Source organism: Liolophura sinensis, chromosome 1 (genome assembly GCF_032854445.1).
Source record: "Liolophura sinensis isolate JHLJ2023 chromosome 1, CUHK_Ljap_v2, whole genome shotgun sequence".
In the NCBI taxonomy this organism is placed as follows: domain Eukaryota; kingdom Metazoa; phylum Mollusca; class Polyplacophora; order Chitonida; family Chitonidae; genus Liolophura; species Liolophura sinensis.
The window spans coordinates 44,011,715-44,030,605 of NC_088295.1; the positions used below are offsets into that span (position 1 = coordinate 44,011,715).

Here is an 18,891-nt window from a genome sequence, read left to right on the forward strand (position 1 = left end):
ACCTGGCTGTACACGCCCTCTAGCGGACAGATATGAGAACTGCTAAAATATAACAGCTGAAACCGAGGTAACTTATTTACATTTGTAAGCTGTCTTTTCCACCTGACAGTGAAAAGAGTGCTCCGGAAGGGTCTAGTCTGTCTTTTTAGACTTTGACCATGGATTATAAATACAAAGAAACATGAATGGAAGAGTGTGAATGGAAGCCGGTCCTGGTTTCAGAATGCGATAGCATAAACATCCGGGCTGAAGATGAAATGCGTAGTATGTTTGGAGAAGTTGAAAATGAAACTATGCTCGACTAATGAGTGTGACAAAGTGAAGTAAAAGGATAATTTAATAGGATGTTAACATAACGTGCACAAGTGGACACATAGTGTGTGAACATATGCCCTCACTTAATCCAACTTAATATATGGTCATGAAAAACTGCAGGAAAATCTTGAGTACCGGTATAATAATAAACACCCAGTCATTCTCAGCCTCAAGCCTCACTGTGATGTTACACCCTCCATATGCTTACTCGTCATTCTCAGGAATTGCTTTCTTGTTTACCAACTACTACAGTCAGGTTTGTAATATATTGGCCGAAATATCCTGTATGCAGTCATAAGTTATCTGTTATCTGTTTAGTGTGGCTATAGGTTAGTGTATCTTTCTACTATATTTAGGTTACAGGCCACGCATTTATCATGATCGGTACTGGCTCTCTCACTACATTCAGTTTCACAATGTGCAGGTAGCATTGTACTGTTGCCCCTACCAAGACAACCAAAATATCTTGTCGATATCTAATTTCATTTTGCTAGCTCGGCATGTGTGTGTCAGACACCTATTATACTGCATGTGCTTTGTGAAACATACCCCAACTCCAGTGTTCAACATATAGCTAACTACATATATATTTTAAACATTATTATTGTAGTTTTTTTGCTTTTTTAGCAAAATGTTTACATAGTGTGTCTATTTAGATATTTTCCAGATTGTTAGTAGTTTATTAACAACTTGTATCTCTGTAGAGGACTGGATATAATTAACTGAAAGATCTGTATAATGTAATGTGTGATATATGTTGATGTACATCTGACGAAAGAGTTAGTTATTGTAGGTGATAAATATATGTCAAATAAACCAGAGTTCATTACCCCTACGTTGTATGCAGTCACCTAAATGAAAGAATACAGTATTGTAGACATGTAAGTGACGGGAATCTTATATCTTAGTAAGTACTTCTGTAATCCATTTGAGTATTTGTGAGCTGTTTATTCTAGTATATTCTGAAGGCATTATTGTGTGTTGACTGATCAAATTACATGTATGCTTTTTGTGAAGCCCTGAAACTGTCTCCAAATTCAAATTAAAAATCTGCATAAATTGCACTGAAAGTTGATCTCTCATATTCGAAAGGTTGAGGAATACATTCACTCTAAATTAAGACCACCCTGATGTAAGGCCACCGTAGAATTCATTTTGGTTCATTCAATATAAATCGAGAAAAAAAATATTGGAATTAATAACGGTAGATGTTACACCAGTCTTTCAATTGATGTTTACTTGTTTCTTTTTGTTTTTATCGTTCACTTTAATCACATAACAGCTAGTACACAAAGATTGGATAGTTAGGGAATTGAGGTTTATTGTTCTTAATATTACTAGTTTTAATTTTTTAATTTCATTGTATGTTAAAGGGTTTTACAGCAGTGCATTCAGGGGATAGGGGATTTTGAGGAAGTCATTGGATGAAGACCACGTCATACAGGATGATAGCTGAGAGTTAATGCCCTAGTCAGTGCTCGTCACAGCCAGTAAACCTTTGATTTCTTGGTGAAATACAGGCTTTGTTTGAATTACTCTTTCTGATGACAGCTTCAAGTTAAATTCTTTGACACATATATAATTTATCTGAAAGACTAAACAAATCCAGATAGTTTGTGATGGCGTGCAAAACTGAACAATGCCTTTGGGTGGGAACACTGAACATAATTTAAAACGTGAAGAAATCCGTCTGAGAACTTTCATTAATTGGCCAAGTTCCTCGCTAGCTCATCCCATCCTGTTAGCTCAGGAGGGGTTTTATTACAGTGGACAGGGGGATACGGTGACCTGTTACAGCTGTAAGAGGGAAAAAAGTGACTGGAAGGCAGAGGAAATACCTTCTGTCACGCACAGGCTGTTAAGCCCAAGTTGTCCAATCGTCACAGGTACAGCAGAAGACAACGTCCCTATCACACCACCCTCAGACGCATCGGTGGCAGAAGCATTGCTTTCATGGTTGCAACAAGGACAGACAACTTTTGATTCTACTTTAAAGTTTGCAGATCTCTTGGACACAATAATGCAGAACACAAACGGAAATCGTTCAAGAATGACTTCGAGGCAGCTAAACAGCTCAGTGGTGACTGATGCCATGGATGAGCTGGACATGGAATCAAATGAAATGGGCTGTGAAGTGATGGACATAACTGATGAACGTTTAGTAGAAGAAGAATTTCGACTTAGCACATTTGTGAACTGGCCCCAAGATGCTCCAGTACATCCCCGAGATCTAGCTAAGGCTGGGTTTTACTACACAGATTGTGTGGACAGAGTGAAGTGTGTATTTTGCAAAGGAATTCTCAGAAACTGGGAGGAAGGGGATGATGCAATGGCAGAGCACAGAAGTCATTTTCCAAACTGTCCTTTCATTAAAGGGGATCCTACAGACAATGTACCCTTATCAAATGCTGGTGCGTCTACTCATGTCGTTATGATGCGCTGGACAGATGATAGAGTTTTACCAGATCGGCCACGCCACCCAGAATTCGAATCACAGTCCACCAGGGTGTCATCCTTCACCAAGTGGCCTCCTAATAAAAAGCAGCGCCCTCAGGAACTAGCCACAGCAGGATTTTATTATGCAGGTAAGGACAGTGTAGCTGCTGATTGATAAATTTGTACATGTGTTACCCTTTTGGGAGGGGAAGGGGGCCTGTACATGTCCCTGTACAGAGTGAGGAATTTGGTATCTCTTTCTAATTAGGCCATTTTTTTATAGCAGACATAGAAGCACAGTAACCTAGTAAGAGGAAGATAAGGACAAAGAGGACTGTCACAGTAGTCGAGTTGTCTCATTGTGCATTCAGATTTAAGCCTAGTTTTATTTTTAGAGTTAACTAAAGTTCATTATATTTGTGTGATATCTTTCTGTCTGGACTGTGATGGGTGCTCAAGAAGACAACTGGCAACAGTTTTATCAGAAAAATAGTAACATTTGCTATCAGTATCAAGTATTGTCATTTAAAGTGCTGTTAAAATCCCTAGAGAAACAAGGCCAAAATATTAAAATGATACGAAGGATACCCTATGGAACAAAGCTAAGCTCAGCTAATGGTTCAACGAGATTTACTATTTACACTATTTCACTCCTGTAAGAGAAGAGTCCCCAAAAACAAAATCTTTGGTAGTCTCTGTAAAATTTTTAATTTTCTTGATGTGACATGATAATATTTATTATGTGATGAATCAGTCAGATGTGACGTCGAGTAACTCAGTTATGCTGGATTGACTTCCTGCACATATGAAAGTACAATGTCATTTGGGGCTAGAAGTCACCGATGGATGATGCCAAGTGGTTTTGCATGACGTTATACCAGGCAAATGGGAAACAACAGATAATTTTTGTTTCCATATCATTCTCTGAACCTAACTACAGGGGTTTTAATACAATGCCATTTTTTTTTTTTTTTTTTTGACAATTTATCAAAGCAGTTCAGATCCTTATGATTTAACCCTGCATTGAGGACATACAGGTCTTGAAACTGGAGTAGCCATTTAACACACTTAGTTACAACATTTTCTGCCCTTTGCAAGAGGGTGTAAAATCAGTTTGTTGAAAATTTTGTGGTTGGTCTCACAGCAGGTTCTCTAGGCTGCCTTTAGTGAAATGACAGTGTAGCCAGTAGAACTCGCTGGAAGCGGAGCATCCAGTCCTCACAATTTTGCTCACTTTTTTTTTTCTGTTGTGCCCAGGTTATGGAGATAATGTGAAATGTTTCTTCTGTGATGGTGGATTGAGGAATTGGGAGCCACAAGACGATCCTTGGACGGAGCACGGGAAATGGTTCCCACGGTGTGGGTATGTCCTCAAGGTCAAGGGAAATGACTTTGTCAACAGTGCCCAGGCAACTAATTCTCCATCCAGGGTGAGATAACTCTTCATTTGCTGTCAACCTTTGACTCCTTAAGCGTTTGACCTATATAAACTAAATGTTAGTGTTCTTGCTTGAATAGTCTTACCAACTATAGAGATCAGGCCATCCTTAAACAAAATTTTGTTTGGCCTCACCTAAATTTATTTAAAAAAAGCAGGGAAATATTATGTTTCTTTCCTCTGGCTAATGAAAAGAAAGGGACTAAATAAACAAAAAGCATACCAATAAAAACTTTTCAGAGTCGTGTCTTTTTATTTTTTTATTTTTTTTGAGGGTGGACATGACCATACACCAGAACTGCATTTGTTAATTTTCTAACCTTATTACAGGTAACTTATATATGTACATGTTTGTATATTGAAGTGCCTTGCACAGTAGAGTACGTGATTCTTGGATGAAGCATTTAACACCAATAAAAAAATAAAAACACATGCAAATTCAGTTTATAATTTACATGTACGAAAGGAAATTAGTATAGAAACTTAGGTTGAAAATCATATAATTTTTAGTCAGGCTTTTATATATATACATGTGACTGATTAAAGAATTAATCTATGAATGGTTAATGTGTTTGTTTAAAAACATTTCTATATTGATATCTTAGTATGCTTTGATATGATAAAACTCTCTTTGAACATTACTAATTCACTTGCTGGTTTGTAGACACTAATATAATAAGTAATCATTATGTCTTTCTTTGATTTTTTTCAGGGACCTGGAACTGGTTTAGGTAAAAAGTCATTTTCTTCTCTTGTCAACTACTTGTCCGTCTTTTCTGTGCATGTCAGTGTGAATTGCACTTGTAGTGTGATGTGTTGAATGGTTTGTTTGCTTGCTTTTTTGTGTCTAGGTGTAATGTTGAGGACACGTGAAGGATCTTCTACGACAGGTGGTTTACACCATATAGAGCCCCGTCAAGTCAATGCGAGGATGGATACTCCTACAGTCCAGGCAGTGCTCAGTATGGGATATTCCCGAGACAAGATTAAAAAAGTCATTCAAAGGAGACTACAAACAACAGGTATTCAGATGTCTTTATTTCCCAACTGCAAATTTGACTAATCGTGAACAGCATTATTTGCAAACATGTTAACCAGGTGTAAAAAGTGTAAAGTTTCAATTGGTTTTCTGGGAGAAACAACACATTTAGAACACTTTTGTCATCTTCCAAAAGCTGGAAGGAATCTTGTACATTATGAGAAATTTCCTCCATAGGTCCTTTATCTGTACAATGTCAGTACAATACAGTAAATTCAAGAACTACAGTTTAGTATTCCCGTTCTTTTGGACAGTTTGGGCTTGTTTTGCAAAGGGCACACAGTGCTATGTGCATGTACCTACCATGGTGACATAATACCTACAATACTGGTTGCTGTGGAAGTTGCTTTCTCGCAGCTCTTTGTGAATATTAAGTGGACACATGCTTCAGCGAATAATACCTTCAGCGACACCTGTCTTTGGCAGTAGAATGTCAACTATTGAGCTTGTTACTCAGCCATAGCAGAAATGTAAGGCAACTTTCAGATCATATTGCGATCAGCTAATGATCAATATTATACATTATTGGCATTAATTATTTTTGCATTAGCTTGCACCTCTGGTGTTTTAAACTTCAGGATTAATCCATATTTCATACTTCGACCAGAATGCCAGCTCTGAGGCAGTACAAGAATATTAACACATATTACAACATGTATTTCTAAATGTATATTAAAATTATATATGTTAATGTGTTGTATTATTAGTATTATTAATACTACAATGGGTGGTCTCAGTCGGTTAGCGCGCTAGCGCAGCGTAATGAAGGTCTGCCAGCATAGGTGGGAAGGTCTGGCAGCAACCTGCGGATGGTTGTGGGTTTCCACCGGGCTGTGCCAGGTTTCCTCCCACCATAATGCTGGCTGCCATCATATAAGTGAAATATTCTTGAGTACGGTGTAAAACACCAATCAAATAAATAAATAAATTAATACTACAATGAGGCTGCACCTAAAACATGACCACATCATGTAACGTATAATTTAAATTGAGTATATGACAAGTATGGTGTTAAATATGTTAATTTACACGTATGTCCTTGGGCAAATAATTTCAAAGAGAACGAGCAAATTCACAACAGCTGTGACATTTCTCTTGCAATATTTCATGTCATCTTGCACCCAGTGCAAGCCTTTTTAAATGGCCTATGTTGAAAGAAAGGTTGTAAAAAAAACTGTCCAACCATAAGACAGAAAGGGTTAAAAAACATGTGCACCAACATTTGAATTCTCAGTGTGTCATACTCCTACAAGTATTAATGTAGTTTATTATTGCTCTCAGGGGATGACTTCCCCAATGCTGCCTCTCTGATGGAGGCAGTGTTTAACTTGGAGGAGGAGGAAGAAACACAGAGTGGCTCCTCACAGACATCTCGGAGAAGGCCAGCGCAGAGACACCTGGCACAAAATGCTAACTCAGCTACCTCCTTGGGCTCAGACGTCACCGGTGCCAACAGTGATATAGTTGAAGGTAGTCACCTCAGCAGTAATAGCTGCATGTGTAGAGGTGTCACATGCCAGCATGCTGCAAAAGTACTTCTCCATACTCAATTTTGATTTTTTATTTGGGGTTCAGGCCTCTGGCTAGAAGACCTATCATAATTGTTTGGACTGTTCTTCTTATTATTTTTTTTTTATGGTTATTATTATTCCTCATGATTTTGTCGCTGAGAAAAATTGGTGAGAGCTAGAAAACTGAAATTTGAACACATGATAGACCTAGACCTAAACCTGTGGGCCATAACGTTTGATGACGATCGGTCATTTACATATACTAGTACATACTATACAGTATACATGTACTTACATTGCACTAAAGCAATGAAAAATGTAGGCTTTCTAATAAAGTTGGTTGTGTATCTATACATTGACACTATTAAGGTAACTGGAAGTGACACTGCATAAGTTGGCAACACCTTGAACCCCGGCATCGCTGCTTTAGCAGCTATATTTTGTTCTGTAACTGATGAAAGCCAGTTCCTGGTTTCTTGAAGTTCAAAGTATAATTCTTTGTTTTACTGACAAAAATTACCAGTAGTGAATTATTAATCCCACATCTAGTGTTTTTCTTGTCACTCTCCTTTTGTACTTCCGTCATTCGGCAGAGTACCATTAGAAGGTTTTAGGAAAACTTACCTTATACAATGACATAATTTTATTAATTCCCCCAAAAATATTAGAAACATTTTACCAGTATATGTTTTTTGATAGTACCCCACTATTCTTTCAATGCATAATGTTTTTATTTACAGAAGCCCACAGTTTGTTGGAGGAAAACCGAATGCTGCGTGAAGAGATGACGTGCAAGATCTGCATGGACAGAGAATCCAGTGTGGTGTTCTTGCCATGTGGACACCTTGTATGCTGCACTGAGTGTGCACCGGCCCTGACAAACTGTCCAATTTGCAGGGCAACCATCAAAGGAAGTGTGCGCACATTTATGTCATGAATACATGTATATCCTTGGATGCCAGCCATAAAAAAATGTGTATAATGGGGATTGTGCGTACACTTTTGACTAAAATGTATCCCTGTGCCCCAGCCATGAAAAGCTGTTTGGTCAGCAGGGATGATTGATGTATGAGATGATTGTACAATGTGTCTTTGTGCTTCAATCTCATCAGGGCAACCATACGTTGGGAGTGTTGCACATTTATGTCACAGCTGTATCCTTCTGCCCTAGTGAAAATGTGCTTAATCAGCATGATGGCCTAATGTGAACAAGTGTGGTACGTTTATATCAGGAATCAATGCACCCAGCCATGATGAACAAGCGCCTGTGTGAAGTGTGGAGATTTACCTTCATGTAGTGTGCAGCATGCATTTCATAGTTGTCCTGCAAAGTAAGAGATTTAAGTTTTATATGTAAGGTGTGCTTAAATATTTACCACCAACTTACAACTACATACATGTATGTGTAAAAAGCAATGTTGAATGAAAGTGTATACAGGATGCTTTGTGTATTCTTGATTTTCAAACAATGACTGTTGACAACTTTGATTATGATTGTGCACAATCTTGGGGCATCTTTTGTGAGGCTTACAGTGAAATGTATCCCAGCCAAGAAGAGTTGTTCATTTTTCAGAAGTGTGTTATAAAAGGCAGCTTGTCTTACCTATGTGCTCTAAGTTGAGAGCATGCCAGCAAAGAAGAGTTGTTCATTCTTCAGAAGTGTGTAAAAAAAGGCAGCTTATCTTACCTATCTACTCTAAGTTGAGGGCATGCCAGGAAAGAAGAGTTCTTCGGAAGTGTGAGTGAGCAATTTTTAAAACTACTGTCATGATAGTGTGTCAGTATTCTTTTAATTGTAATTACTAATACTGCAAGTCTGTTTTTGTCACGCATTCGCATGCTTGGTGAGATTTCCATCAAAAGATCTGAGTAGAAACTTGTTTTCCACTGATTAACAACTAGGTTAACAACTACACAAGCAGTATATCCCTGAAAATTAAACTCAATTCGACTAAAAATTTCAGTAAAATTCATTCTCGTGATGAAGGCAAAATAAAGTGCCCAAATATCAGTCAGAATGAATCGTTCATTTTTTTGTAGTTTCACTACTCTTGTAGAGCACCTGATCAGGATGGATATATATCAATATTGGTACATGTTGTCTTTACCTGAATCTTCACCTCTATGATTTGTCTTGGCACTTGGCACTTACTTGCACAATTTACTCCTACTTGCTGCATCTGCACAGTAAATAAACAAAAGGTAAATAACTCACCCCAATAGCTATGTAAGATGGCATCAACCAACCTTTGAAATCTCAGTATTAAAGATATATTATGAAAAACAAAATGGTTGTTAGTCAAACCATGTATCATTTGTATGAGATTTGGTACTTCAGAATGTTAGATTTCATTTATGAGGTACATCCTGGTATTTGATGAATTGGTTGTTCAGGGGCTCAGGAATTTTAGTATGCCTAAATGTAGGCCTGTTGCTAGCGATGAGAATACTCAATAATTTCAGTCATGAAGTACAGACTTAGTGTCAACTGATGGTGTTATTGGGAGTGAATTATTTAATGATTTGATTGGGGGTTTAAAACCATTCTCAGAAGTTTTTTTTTAACAAGACAGTTTTCAGGTTTATGAATGGATGAAACCAGATTGCCCAAGGTAACCATTGACTCTCACCTGGCACTAACAAACCTCCTGACTCGCGAGTGCTTCAATTAAAGAATGACAAAAGTCAGTGAATACATGTACATGGGACCATAATAAAAATATTTAATATTCTCTAAAAATGACAAGATAATAAAACATATACATACATCTATGCCATATTAATGAAGATCTGTGACAAAATATATTTCATAGAAATAAATACCATGATGCCTAAGTGATGCTAAGTTAGAAACAAAATAATAATAATAACTGTAATAATAACATGTAATTACAGATAATACTAGAGATTTAGACTCGATGTAAATAATTGATTTATGTAAATTAAGGATCTTATGTAAATTAATGTCATCCACTTAACATTAAAAATGTTTCTCTTCTTGACACATGAACCATTAACAGCTACCTTGAAAACACATACCATCTGGAACTACTTGTTTGTAAAATACAGACATAACACTTAATTTATTTTCACATATAAGTAACAATAGTTATAAGTTTCTAATCATTGACCAGGACCTTCGTCTACAGCTATAGAGTTTGTTTGCCTTGAAATATTTATTTATTTATTTGACTGGTGTTTTATGCTGTACTCAAGAATATTTCACTTATACGACAGCTGCCAGCATCACGGTGGGAAGAAACCAGGCAGATCCCGAGGGGGGAAACCCACGACCGGCATTTACATATAAAACAACACCTATGACCTAGAGGGTGTATGTGTTTAAAGACAATCTTTGCACTAAAATCACTTTAGGGAACCTAAACGTGTTCATATCAACACATTTTGACATTTTAATGCAAACTAACAGTCAATGGGACAAAAATGACACGACAATGGAAGGCATTATTTGGCTGCTAGGCATGTGCAAAGCAAAGAACTAATAGCAAAAGAATGGTTTCACAGTGTTCTTCGTGTTACACGTGTGTAACTACCGTAACATGTAGTACTACAGTGGTCATAACGTTGCCACAGTGATAAGTGCACATGCTGCTGTAACAGTATTGTTTCTTGCCATTACCCAAAGAAGCACTTTTCTGAATGTGCAAGTCGTACAACCCAAGAGTAAATTAGATATTGGTTCTTTGTCTTATCAGATTATTCTTTGAAAAATCATAGCTACAGCTTACCAAATAGCTAACTTTCTGACATTCTCTGAGACATACAAGCTCTGAATGTGAAGTTTACCAAGTAACCTGGAAGACATGAGAGAATGTGGAGAAATCTGATGCAAAAAATTTTGTTTGTAACCACTATAAAATTCATGACTGAAGTCACTACGCTTGTTTCATCGACAATTTCATAAGAATCACAAGTACATGTAGTTATAATGGTAAGTGTGGCATAAAAAGGGCGTGGGACAGAAAATAACACTCGACTTTACAAGCATAAGAATTAAATTGCCTAAAAAGAACAATCATAGAGGGGTCCCATATTTCAGGAGAAAATGATTTTTTTAATAAATAGAACACCCCACCCGCTCCCCCCCCAACACATGCACCTCATCTCTGCAAAAAGAGCATTGAAAATAAAAATAAATTGACCCTGTTTTTTGCACAATTATCAACATGATGTTTTTACATTATATATATATATATATATATATATATATATATATATATATATATATATATAAACGCTTCTGGTGAACAATATACATGTCAAATTGAACTATGACGTACGTGTGACGTAATTTATGTGAGTGGAAGGCTACTGCCAGTATAGATAGACATGGGAGGCCTAAGAATGTAGTTGATTTACCGTTTGGTCAATATAAACTTATCCAGTACACAAAGCATAGTTTATAGTTTTCATTTGAAATATATAGTTCCCCTTAAATTACAACCACCTTTAAAATTTCCCATTTTCTGTTGGAACAAACCCAAAAAGGTAAAATAATGAACACGTTTACAAATCACTCCTCACCACATTGGACACTACCTTTGGCTTGGCTAAAGTCAAGATAGAATTCTTCACCTTATGCTAGATATGTATGTGTAAAAACGATATTTGTAAAATGCTGTAATTCAAACTAAGCTGGGTTCATGAAAATACTGACAATTTCCGGCATACAAAACTAATGCTACCAAATACATATATATGTATGTATTTATATATATATATATATATATATATACATATATATATATATATACATATATATATATATATATATATATATATATATATATATATATATACAGGTGTAGGACAAAAGCACTTACTCCCTCCTCTCTCCTCATTCAAGACTTTGGTCAGGAATATTTAACTCTTATTATGGTTAATGGATGAAACAACATACACTCAATCGATACTAAATAAAAATCACAGGTTTGATACATACTTCCACAGACTATCTGACCTCTAGTGATAACCTGTGTTGATCTCAGGTGTCAGAAGCCACGTGCTACGATTGATTTACAGGATTTCAATCAGGAAAATGGACAAAGAGTATCTCCATTAATACAACTGCCCTCAAAACAGCACTTTATCTCAGGTTCATATGAAGAGCCACAACTGTCAGAGAATGAATTATTCTCTTTAAACTAACATGTGACACTTTTTTTTTCTACCTGTGCAAAAGTTTCTCTACCTGTAAACATTGGTCTTGGGCACTAAACATCATGCTACTTTCTAAGAAATACAATACTGATAATAAAAGTTCTAAGAATAGATTTGATATGGTGAATTCTGGCTCAAAAAATATTTTGGAAATTTCCAAAAATAATGTGGAAAAACACACCTGTTGCTTGCGATGGGTAACCTTTGGTTTCACCTATCACTGAGAAAACTAATTTTAATTTAGTAGGTATAACTGCATAATTATAACCTTGTCAGTATATTATTTAGAATAATCTTCAATGTCATCGATCATTTCATTAGTCACATGACTTTCTCATTTTTCCCCATTTTTGAGAATTGTGTTTCAAGGTGTCTTTGCATTCAAATACAAACAAGTTAACAACATTACTACACCCATCAAATAAACAATGTTCGACTGAAAGTGAAATCGGCTTCTGGAGCTTAAACTTTACATCACCAGCAAGAAAACTGCTGCTTCTGTTTACAGCTGGCAGTTTAGCTTTCAGCACTCACACCATCCTCATAACACCATTATCAGATATTATAAATGGAACTGTATAATGAGTCCAGTCTGTATCACCATAATGGATGCTTCTTAAACATACCCTTCCAGGAGGTTTTCTCTGCTTCATCAAATCTTTTGTTCAAAAATAACAATTTTCTTTCCAATTCATCTGTTTCCTGTATGACAAGAAGAGAGACTGCTAAACCTATGCACAGTATGTTTCATTCGTTTGAGTGGTATTTTTGACCATACGTAAGTTTTTCAGTTTAATTCCGTACAGTACTTTTCACTGGTCTGGTTTAGGCATGGAGGAAACCGGACAGGGTCTGTCAATACCTTCCCACCTCATGAGGTAGCCGATAACCTTCCAATGGTCAAGTTCCAGCTGGTCGACATAAATTCAAAGACAATTCTCAAGGGCATCAGGTCCCCCGGCAAGGTATACATCAGCTAGTAAGTCACTGAAGGCCCTTTAAAGCTGTGAAGACCTATATGAAGTAACGCTGAGTTTAATGTGAACCTTTACATTTGTTCAATATTTCAGTAAGCTGTATTCAAGATGACTTCTCTTGTAGTTTTAGTGTATGGCATGAAGGCAACTTGACAAGGAAACCCAACAAGTCAGAAGGTAACCACTGCACAATGCAAAGTAAAGAGCTCTGCATCTTGCTTTTATAAAAACCTTGGCAATTATAGCAAATAATATGACAAAGTACATAGGCATATGTATGGGATTTTTTACAGCATCACAATTCAGTGGAATATTTCACAGAGATTAGTGTACGAAGTAAAATGAGTCTTACAGTTTTAATCCTTTGCCTTCTTCTTGAATGCAAATCTGATGTGACTTTTTCTAAAGTTTCAATCTGCAAAAAAAAAAAGGAATTCAAAACAGTTTTAATCTGAAACATACCAGTCACAGGTTATAGTACAATGCTCTGTATTCTGTACTTTAATACATATTCTATAAACATACCTACAAAAACTGGGGGTTTGGGTAGTGCTGTCATAACTGATTTACATATTGGTTGTCCTATTAAGTCTAAAAGTTAACGATTCACGATCACTGTTCTTAGGTACTATTTTTGTGCATGGAATATGAAGACATGACATCAATTGACAAGCATTAAAGGCATTCATTTTGTAAACGAGCCATTGGACGTGACCTAACCAAAACCACAACAGTAAGCATAAACGGTTATATACATGTACCAATGGAGAATAAAACATAAAATATAATGCCATAATCAGATGAAAGAGCATAAAACTTTATTTGAAAATATGGTCTTTCATATTTTATTTTATTTTTTCTTTAGGAGGAAAAGATTTTTAGAAAATATTTTGTATGGTGGGTATTTGTTATCATCTCCGGCTATATATTGCCTTTCCTTAATAATGTTCTAAATAAGTATGTGATGCATGTAAACTTGATGTTTATATCCAAACACATGCATTTAATCTGAATTATGATAATATTTATCAATATATTAAAAATATAAATATGATCAAAATCCAGGTTGAACATCTGTTAGCTGAAAAGACCAAATTCTAGTGCAAATATATTTATTAAACATGTGTTACATCCTCATTTATAACATTAGTATGCAAAGACAATATATACCATGAGGTGGTACCAAATACCCACCAAACAAAATTTATTTCAATTTCTTTCTTTTTGAGGAAAAATCAAAAAAAATATTGAAAACCACAGATAACCACAGATACAACTAACTTCTCGCACTCTTTCATCTGAACAATATGTAATTTCATGTTTTCTCCATTTTTATCAAAAATGGGGGCAGTTCTGCTCAGTCCTGTTTATATTTTATTAAATCTTGAAATCCAAAGGGCCTATTACTTCCTAAATATATATTGGAATAGAAATAAAATGTAGCTTCAAAGTTCAAATCATTCAAGACATTCACAAAAATCCACACTGACTCATTCTCGTCATTCCACCATTCACACTCCCACTATTACTCAAGTCATTTTGACATATAGTACTCTCACTATCTGTCCACACTATTTATGTTATGAGTTAAGTCGTGTTTCTTAAAACGGTCCAGCTGATGAAGTAAACATCTGACTCACCCGTTGTACAATGCTGGTCATCTTTTTCTTCATGGTTTCATTGTATGTGGCCAGTTTTACAGTTCTTGGAGAAGGCTTTACTATAGATGAAAAATATAGTCAAATAATGAACATGGGTGGGGGGAGGGGGGAGCTTTAGTGTAAATATGCTCACAATAATGAAAATAGGCATACATAAGATTGGGAAGAAATTCTAGTGACTACTCATGGACAAAGAAAATTTTAGAAGATCCACCTATTGATATCCACTTTCAATCAGTTTCTTGACCAAAGTTCGCAAGCCCCTCAAGTTTACAAGCTTCCAGTGAAGCAGTTCAATAGATATCATGCTAACAACATGAAAAATCATTACCATATCATACAAATGGATATAAATCTGTCAAATTTATGTCATTGAGATCCATTTTCTGTACATTTCTGGGTTAAAAGTAGGTGCATAAGCACTATAAGTTGGCAAGTTCTAAGTCAAATGGTCTGTCAATATAGCGTTCAAGGACAGAAGGACGAATGCCATACCATCAATTTATTTACTTATTTGATTTGTGTTTTACGCAGTATTCAAGAATATTTCACTTATACAACGGTGGCCAGCATTATGGTGGGAGGAAACCAGGCAGAGCCCGGGGAAAACCCATGACCATCTGCAGGTTGCTGCCAGACCTTCCCACTTACGGCTGGAGAGGAAGCCAGCATGAGCTGGACTTGAACTCACAGCGACCACATTGGTGAGAGACTCCTGGGTCTAGCGAGATACTAGACTAGCGCGCTAACCAACTGAGCCACAGAGGCCCCCCATACCGTTAATGATGAGCATATAAGAAGACCTACTCAAACATTTTAATCATGGCATACAGGATGAAAAAATTATTTGAGACATCAATGACCCCTACAGTGGTCCAAAAAGTCAATCATTAAATTTAATTGCATTTCATTTGGTCAAAAAAAAGGAAGACTACAAACGTGTATTTGTGCACACACATACTTTTTGGTGAAAACTTCCTTTTAATACTTTCTTTCAGTTCAAGCAGTTGTTTCCTGGATGTTTACAGATGTTTTCCTCAAAACAGTGATTCATTGGTGACAAAGATGCACGTGACTGACTTTCAGATTAAGGGGTCAAGAAAACACAGACAGACACCAGGATGCTATAGTTCTGAATGTAAAGCTTAAAGATGACTCATATTCCACACTTGCACTCTATTGGTTCAGCCCTTCACAATTCTAATGACACTGAATTTTCACAGGCCAGGATTTCAGGGATATACACTTATGATTATCTCTCATGGGATTCTCCAAGTTTTGTGTTCTTGAAGTTGTTCTTGAAGACAAAGGGAAGTTTGTATGTGTATACACAGCTAATCTGTGTGCAAATCCGGAAAAAGTTTTTTTATTATTTTTCTGGTCCGGTGATTATATACTGTATGTTTCATTAAATATGGAAACACTGTAATTATATGAAACAGGTATTAAATTTTGTCACCAGTCACAAAATAATTGTTCATAAGGAAGTTGATTGATGAATGTATTATAGGTTTATAATTTATATGTAGTATAAATATTTAGATAGCTATAGTAAAACAGACATTTCCATTTACTTTTCACTATGCAAAAGTGACATGAATCAACATAATATTTGTGAGGGAAAAAAAACACACTTATATTCAAAATACCTACCAGTCTGATGGATTCTCACAACTTCCAGGGTGTAAGGCCTATAAAACAATGACATTAGAATTAATTCTGATGGTATCATCCGTATATCACTTGATATAACAGTAAGGCATAACATAAACTGCATCTAGACCTACAGTTATTAATCCACCTAGATACATTAGAAACTTGTAGTATTTTATTAGTATTTACTACTCAAACAATTTCAGTCAGTGTTATGGGTAGAGGAAATTAGAGTGCCCAGCATACACAACTGAAATGCAGATCATATTTGCGGAAGACAAGGAATCTTCGAAGAACTTTAGACTGTGTAAAAGGCCACAAATGATTGTCATCGACGTCTAATTGTCACCAAGGCACTTCAAGCTTAGAGAGCAGGGGAATCTACAAATTCCTAGTACCAAGCCGGTTTTGAACTCCCTCCTCGTGTCTGGGTGTACACCTGTCATGTAAACAGCTAGTAAAATGAGACTGTCTAAATTAGTCACGAAAGGTATAAATCAATCTGTAGATGTCTGTTTTCTTAAACAATGATGTTAACTTACTCAGCCTGGATATTTGTTTTCATCCCAGCACCCACAGGAATCAATGAACCATTCTTATTTCTTACCTAGACATAGAATACAAAGTGAATCAAACATCAAACAAATATGAAATGAGATTTACAACAACTGTTTGACTGGTAAACACATGACATTATTACTGCCATGTGTGTATTGAAAAATACTTAAATACATGCAAATGTGCTTAATTAATGAACACATTTTTTTCAGCGAAACTTTTTTTCTTTAAGAATCTGATGCATTGAAAAAAACAAATGAACAACAACATCAAAACTAATCATTGCTACAATGCAAGTAAAAAATTCTATATAATGACTTACACGAACAATTCTGTTATTCTCTATGTCAAACTCTTGTTTGATGAAGCCTTGCACAGTTTCACAATCCAAATCAGGTCGAAGAGTCACACACTTAACAACCTGGTCTCCTGAAAGGGGTGGTGATGCCAAATCTAGAGAGCAGAAGCACTTAAACATATCAGCAAAATAAGCCCTTGGATCCATCATGAAAGATACATTTGATTCAGAAACACATTTAACTTGAGGAAATCCAAGCTTAGTTGAATAAGTGTCACTTAAATGTAAATAAATCTTAACTGAACATTTAACAACATTTTCAATGAGATACACATTTCACAATCTAAAGAAGTCAAAACTAACATCATCTAAATAATAGATGTATAATCACTGGCAGAACTTTTAGCTCAAACTGTTGAACAGCCATATAAAAAGCTATCCTTTCCATGATTATCATTTTTACTTAAGTTTTATTTTCACAAACTTCAAAAATACATAACCCAAGAAAAAACATAACCAAAAGCAACCAGATGTGAATATATATTCAACCAATATTTTTGCATGATTTACTCTCTTGCGGAAATTTGATTTTAAATCAATTTTCTTACAACATGTTCTATCTCATAAGACTCTGCAAGACTGAATGGTGTGACAACTGACAATCTGAGAGGTATATAACGCTATAGTCCATCAGTTTAGAATAGTGCATAGTTCTATAAGTTACAGCAGCCTTTGTCCTGAAGATGTTGTCCTTAACACATCACTGGTATTTGAAAACCTGGCCGTTTCTGTGTTGAATACATGCTAAAGAACCAAAATGCACAATTCTTATGCTATTTAAAAAACCTCTTCATGCTGAACTCTCCACAGCATGCACATATATCTATAAGCTATGCCTTGCTATTGAATTAATGTTTAACCCTGCATGACACCACAAATGGCAGATCAAACAAAGAATTATTATTTGTTGTCAGCCAGAAAGGGTTATCTCTTTGGAACAATGATTTACAAAGCTACGTGGAATTAGCTTTGACTTTGCTTTGACTCGCCCCCAAGTGGTAGAAATGTAGACTGGGAGAGCCCAGCTTGGAACAGCTTTGGACTGATGGGGATAACCATCGCGGCAATCCATACCTCATACATCTTAATCATTTGGCTTTACTCCTTGGTGGTCTGGGGGATATATCCTAGACACATGCAGAGGTAGGTGTTTTTCACCCAGCTATAAAAACATGGAGATATGACTGTGTGTTAAGTCATAACTATAAAACACGAAGACATATTTTATAGGTTACACACTGATTTGGTAATACTGCCACACAGACATTTTAGGCTGTTGACACACTATAAATATCTGCACTGCTATTTTGCACCTTGTTGCAATATAAAAGAATTTTGTCTGTGGATAAAACTGAAAATTTTTTTCCGTCTTATTACCCAGCCCCCTGGAGGTTACCAAGGTAACATAATGCTATGACTTCAATGCCAGCTAGGAAGCCCAATGCTCTTCCCAACTTCCAGCAGCCTCAGCTCAAAAAATGGTGGTCATGCTAGGTTGCTTTTTGATATGTTGTACAGAAAAGTGCAAGCTGCATGTGGTATGGCATGGTACCACGCGAAAGTTAGGGGATACATATTTAAGGGGCTTGAAGTTGACAAATTTATTACATAAATGGTAAGGAAAATCAATGCGCTCGTGTAACCTATGGAATAAAGTAATGAACAGAATAACTGTCAAAGACTGCAACAACAACAACACTTTCAATATCAGTCCATACACCCACAAATCAGTGATTTATATCTATCATTTGTAGCCACCGTGCC

The 18,891-nt window shown here is 36.1% G+C and overlaps 2 protein-coding genes across 3 annotated transcripts; one reads left to right on the forward strand and one right to left on the reverse strand.

Annotated features, from left to right (window-relative positions):
* The first annotated feature begins 23 nt into the window (after positions 1-23).
* On the forward strand, positions 24-8,627 carry LOC135466538 (baculoviral IAP repeat-containing protein 7-like). Of its 2 annotated transcripts, none has more exons than XM_064744091.1 (7): positions 24-67; positions 1,689-2,900; positions 4,009-4,181; positions 4,902-4,920; positions 5,041-5,211; positions 6,510-6,698; positions 7,480-8,627. In XM_064744091.1, the coding sequence occupies exons 2-7, from the start codon at positions 1,955-1,957 to the stop codon at positions 7,674-7,676; spliced, it is 1,695 nt and encodes a 564-aa protein (XP_064600161.1). In that variant the 5' UTR covers positions 24-67; positions 1,689-1,954; the 3' UTR covers positions 7,677-8,627. The 2 variants fall into 2 exon arrangements, with proteins under 2 accessions (XP_064600161.1, XP_064600153.1); XM_064744083.1 differs by lacking the exon at positions 24-67 and adding an exon at positions 78-571.
* A 2,938-nt stretch (positions 8,628-11,565) lies between these two features.
* On the reverse strand, positions 11,566-17,341 carry LOC135473720 (uncharacterized). The gene is made up of 6 exons (XM_064753589.1): positions 17,092-17,341; positions 16,754-16,818; positions 16,212-16,249; positions 14,538-14,617; positions 13,250-13,312; positions 11,566-12,622 (listed from the first exon to the last, which is right to left on the reverse strand). Exons 1-6 carry the CDS (start codon positions 17,275-17,277, stop codon positions 12,518-12,520), a joined length of 537 nt encoding a protein of 178 aa, XP_064609659.1. The 5' UTR covers positions 17,278-17,341; the 3' UTR covers positions 11,566-12,517.
* Between the last annotated feature and the right edge of the window lie 1,550 nt (positions 17,342-18,891).

Bases quoted from the DNA above. Each gene is read 5' to 3' on its own strand.
- LOC135473720 (XM_064753589.1), bottom strand. From the start codon at position 17,277: ATGATGGATCCAAGGGCTTATTTTGCTGATATGTTTAAGTGCTTCTGC. The intron at 13,313-14,537 runs GTGAGTCAGATG...TTTTTTTTGCAG, and splicing joins TGACCAGCATTGTACAACGG to ATTGAAACTTTAGAAAAAGT. The intron at 12,623-13,249 runs GTAAGACTCATT...CTTGTCATACAG, and splicing joins GAAGGCAAAGGATTAAAACT to GAAACAGATGAATTGGAAAG.
- LOC135466538 (XM_064744091.1), top strand. From the start codon at position 1,955: ATGCCTTTGGGTGGGAACACTGAACATAATTTAAAACGTGAAGAAATC. The intron at 5,212-6,509 runs GTATTCAGATGT...TATTGCTCTCAG, and splicing joins AAGGAGACTACAAACAACAG to GGGATGACTTCCCCAATGCT. The intron at 6,699-7,479 runs GTAGTCACCTCA...TTTTATTTACAG, and splicing joins CAACAGTGATATAGTTGAAG to AAGCCCACAGTTTGTTGGAG.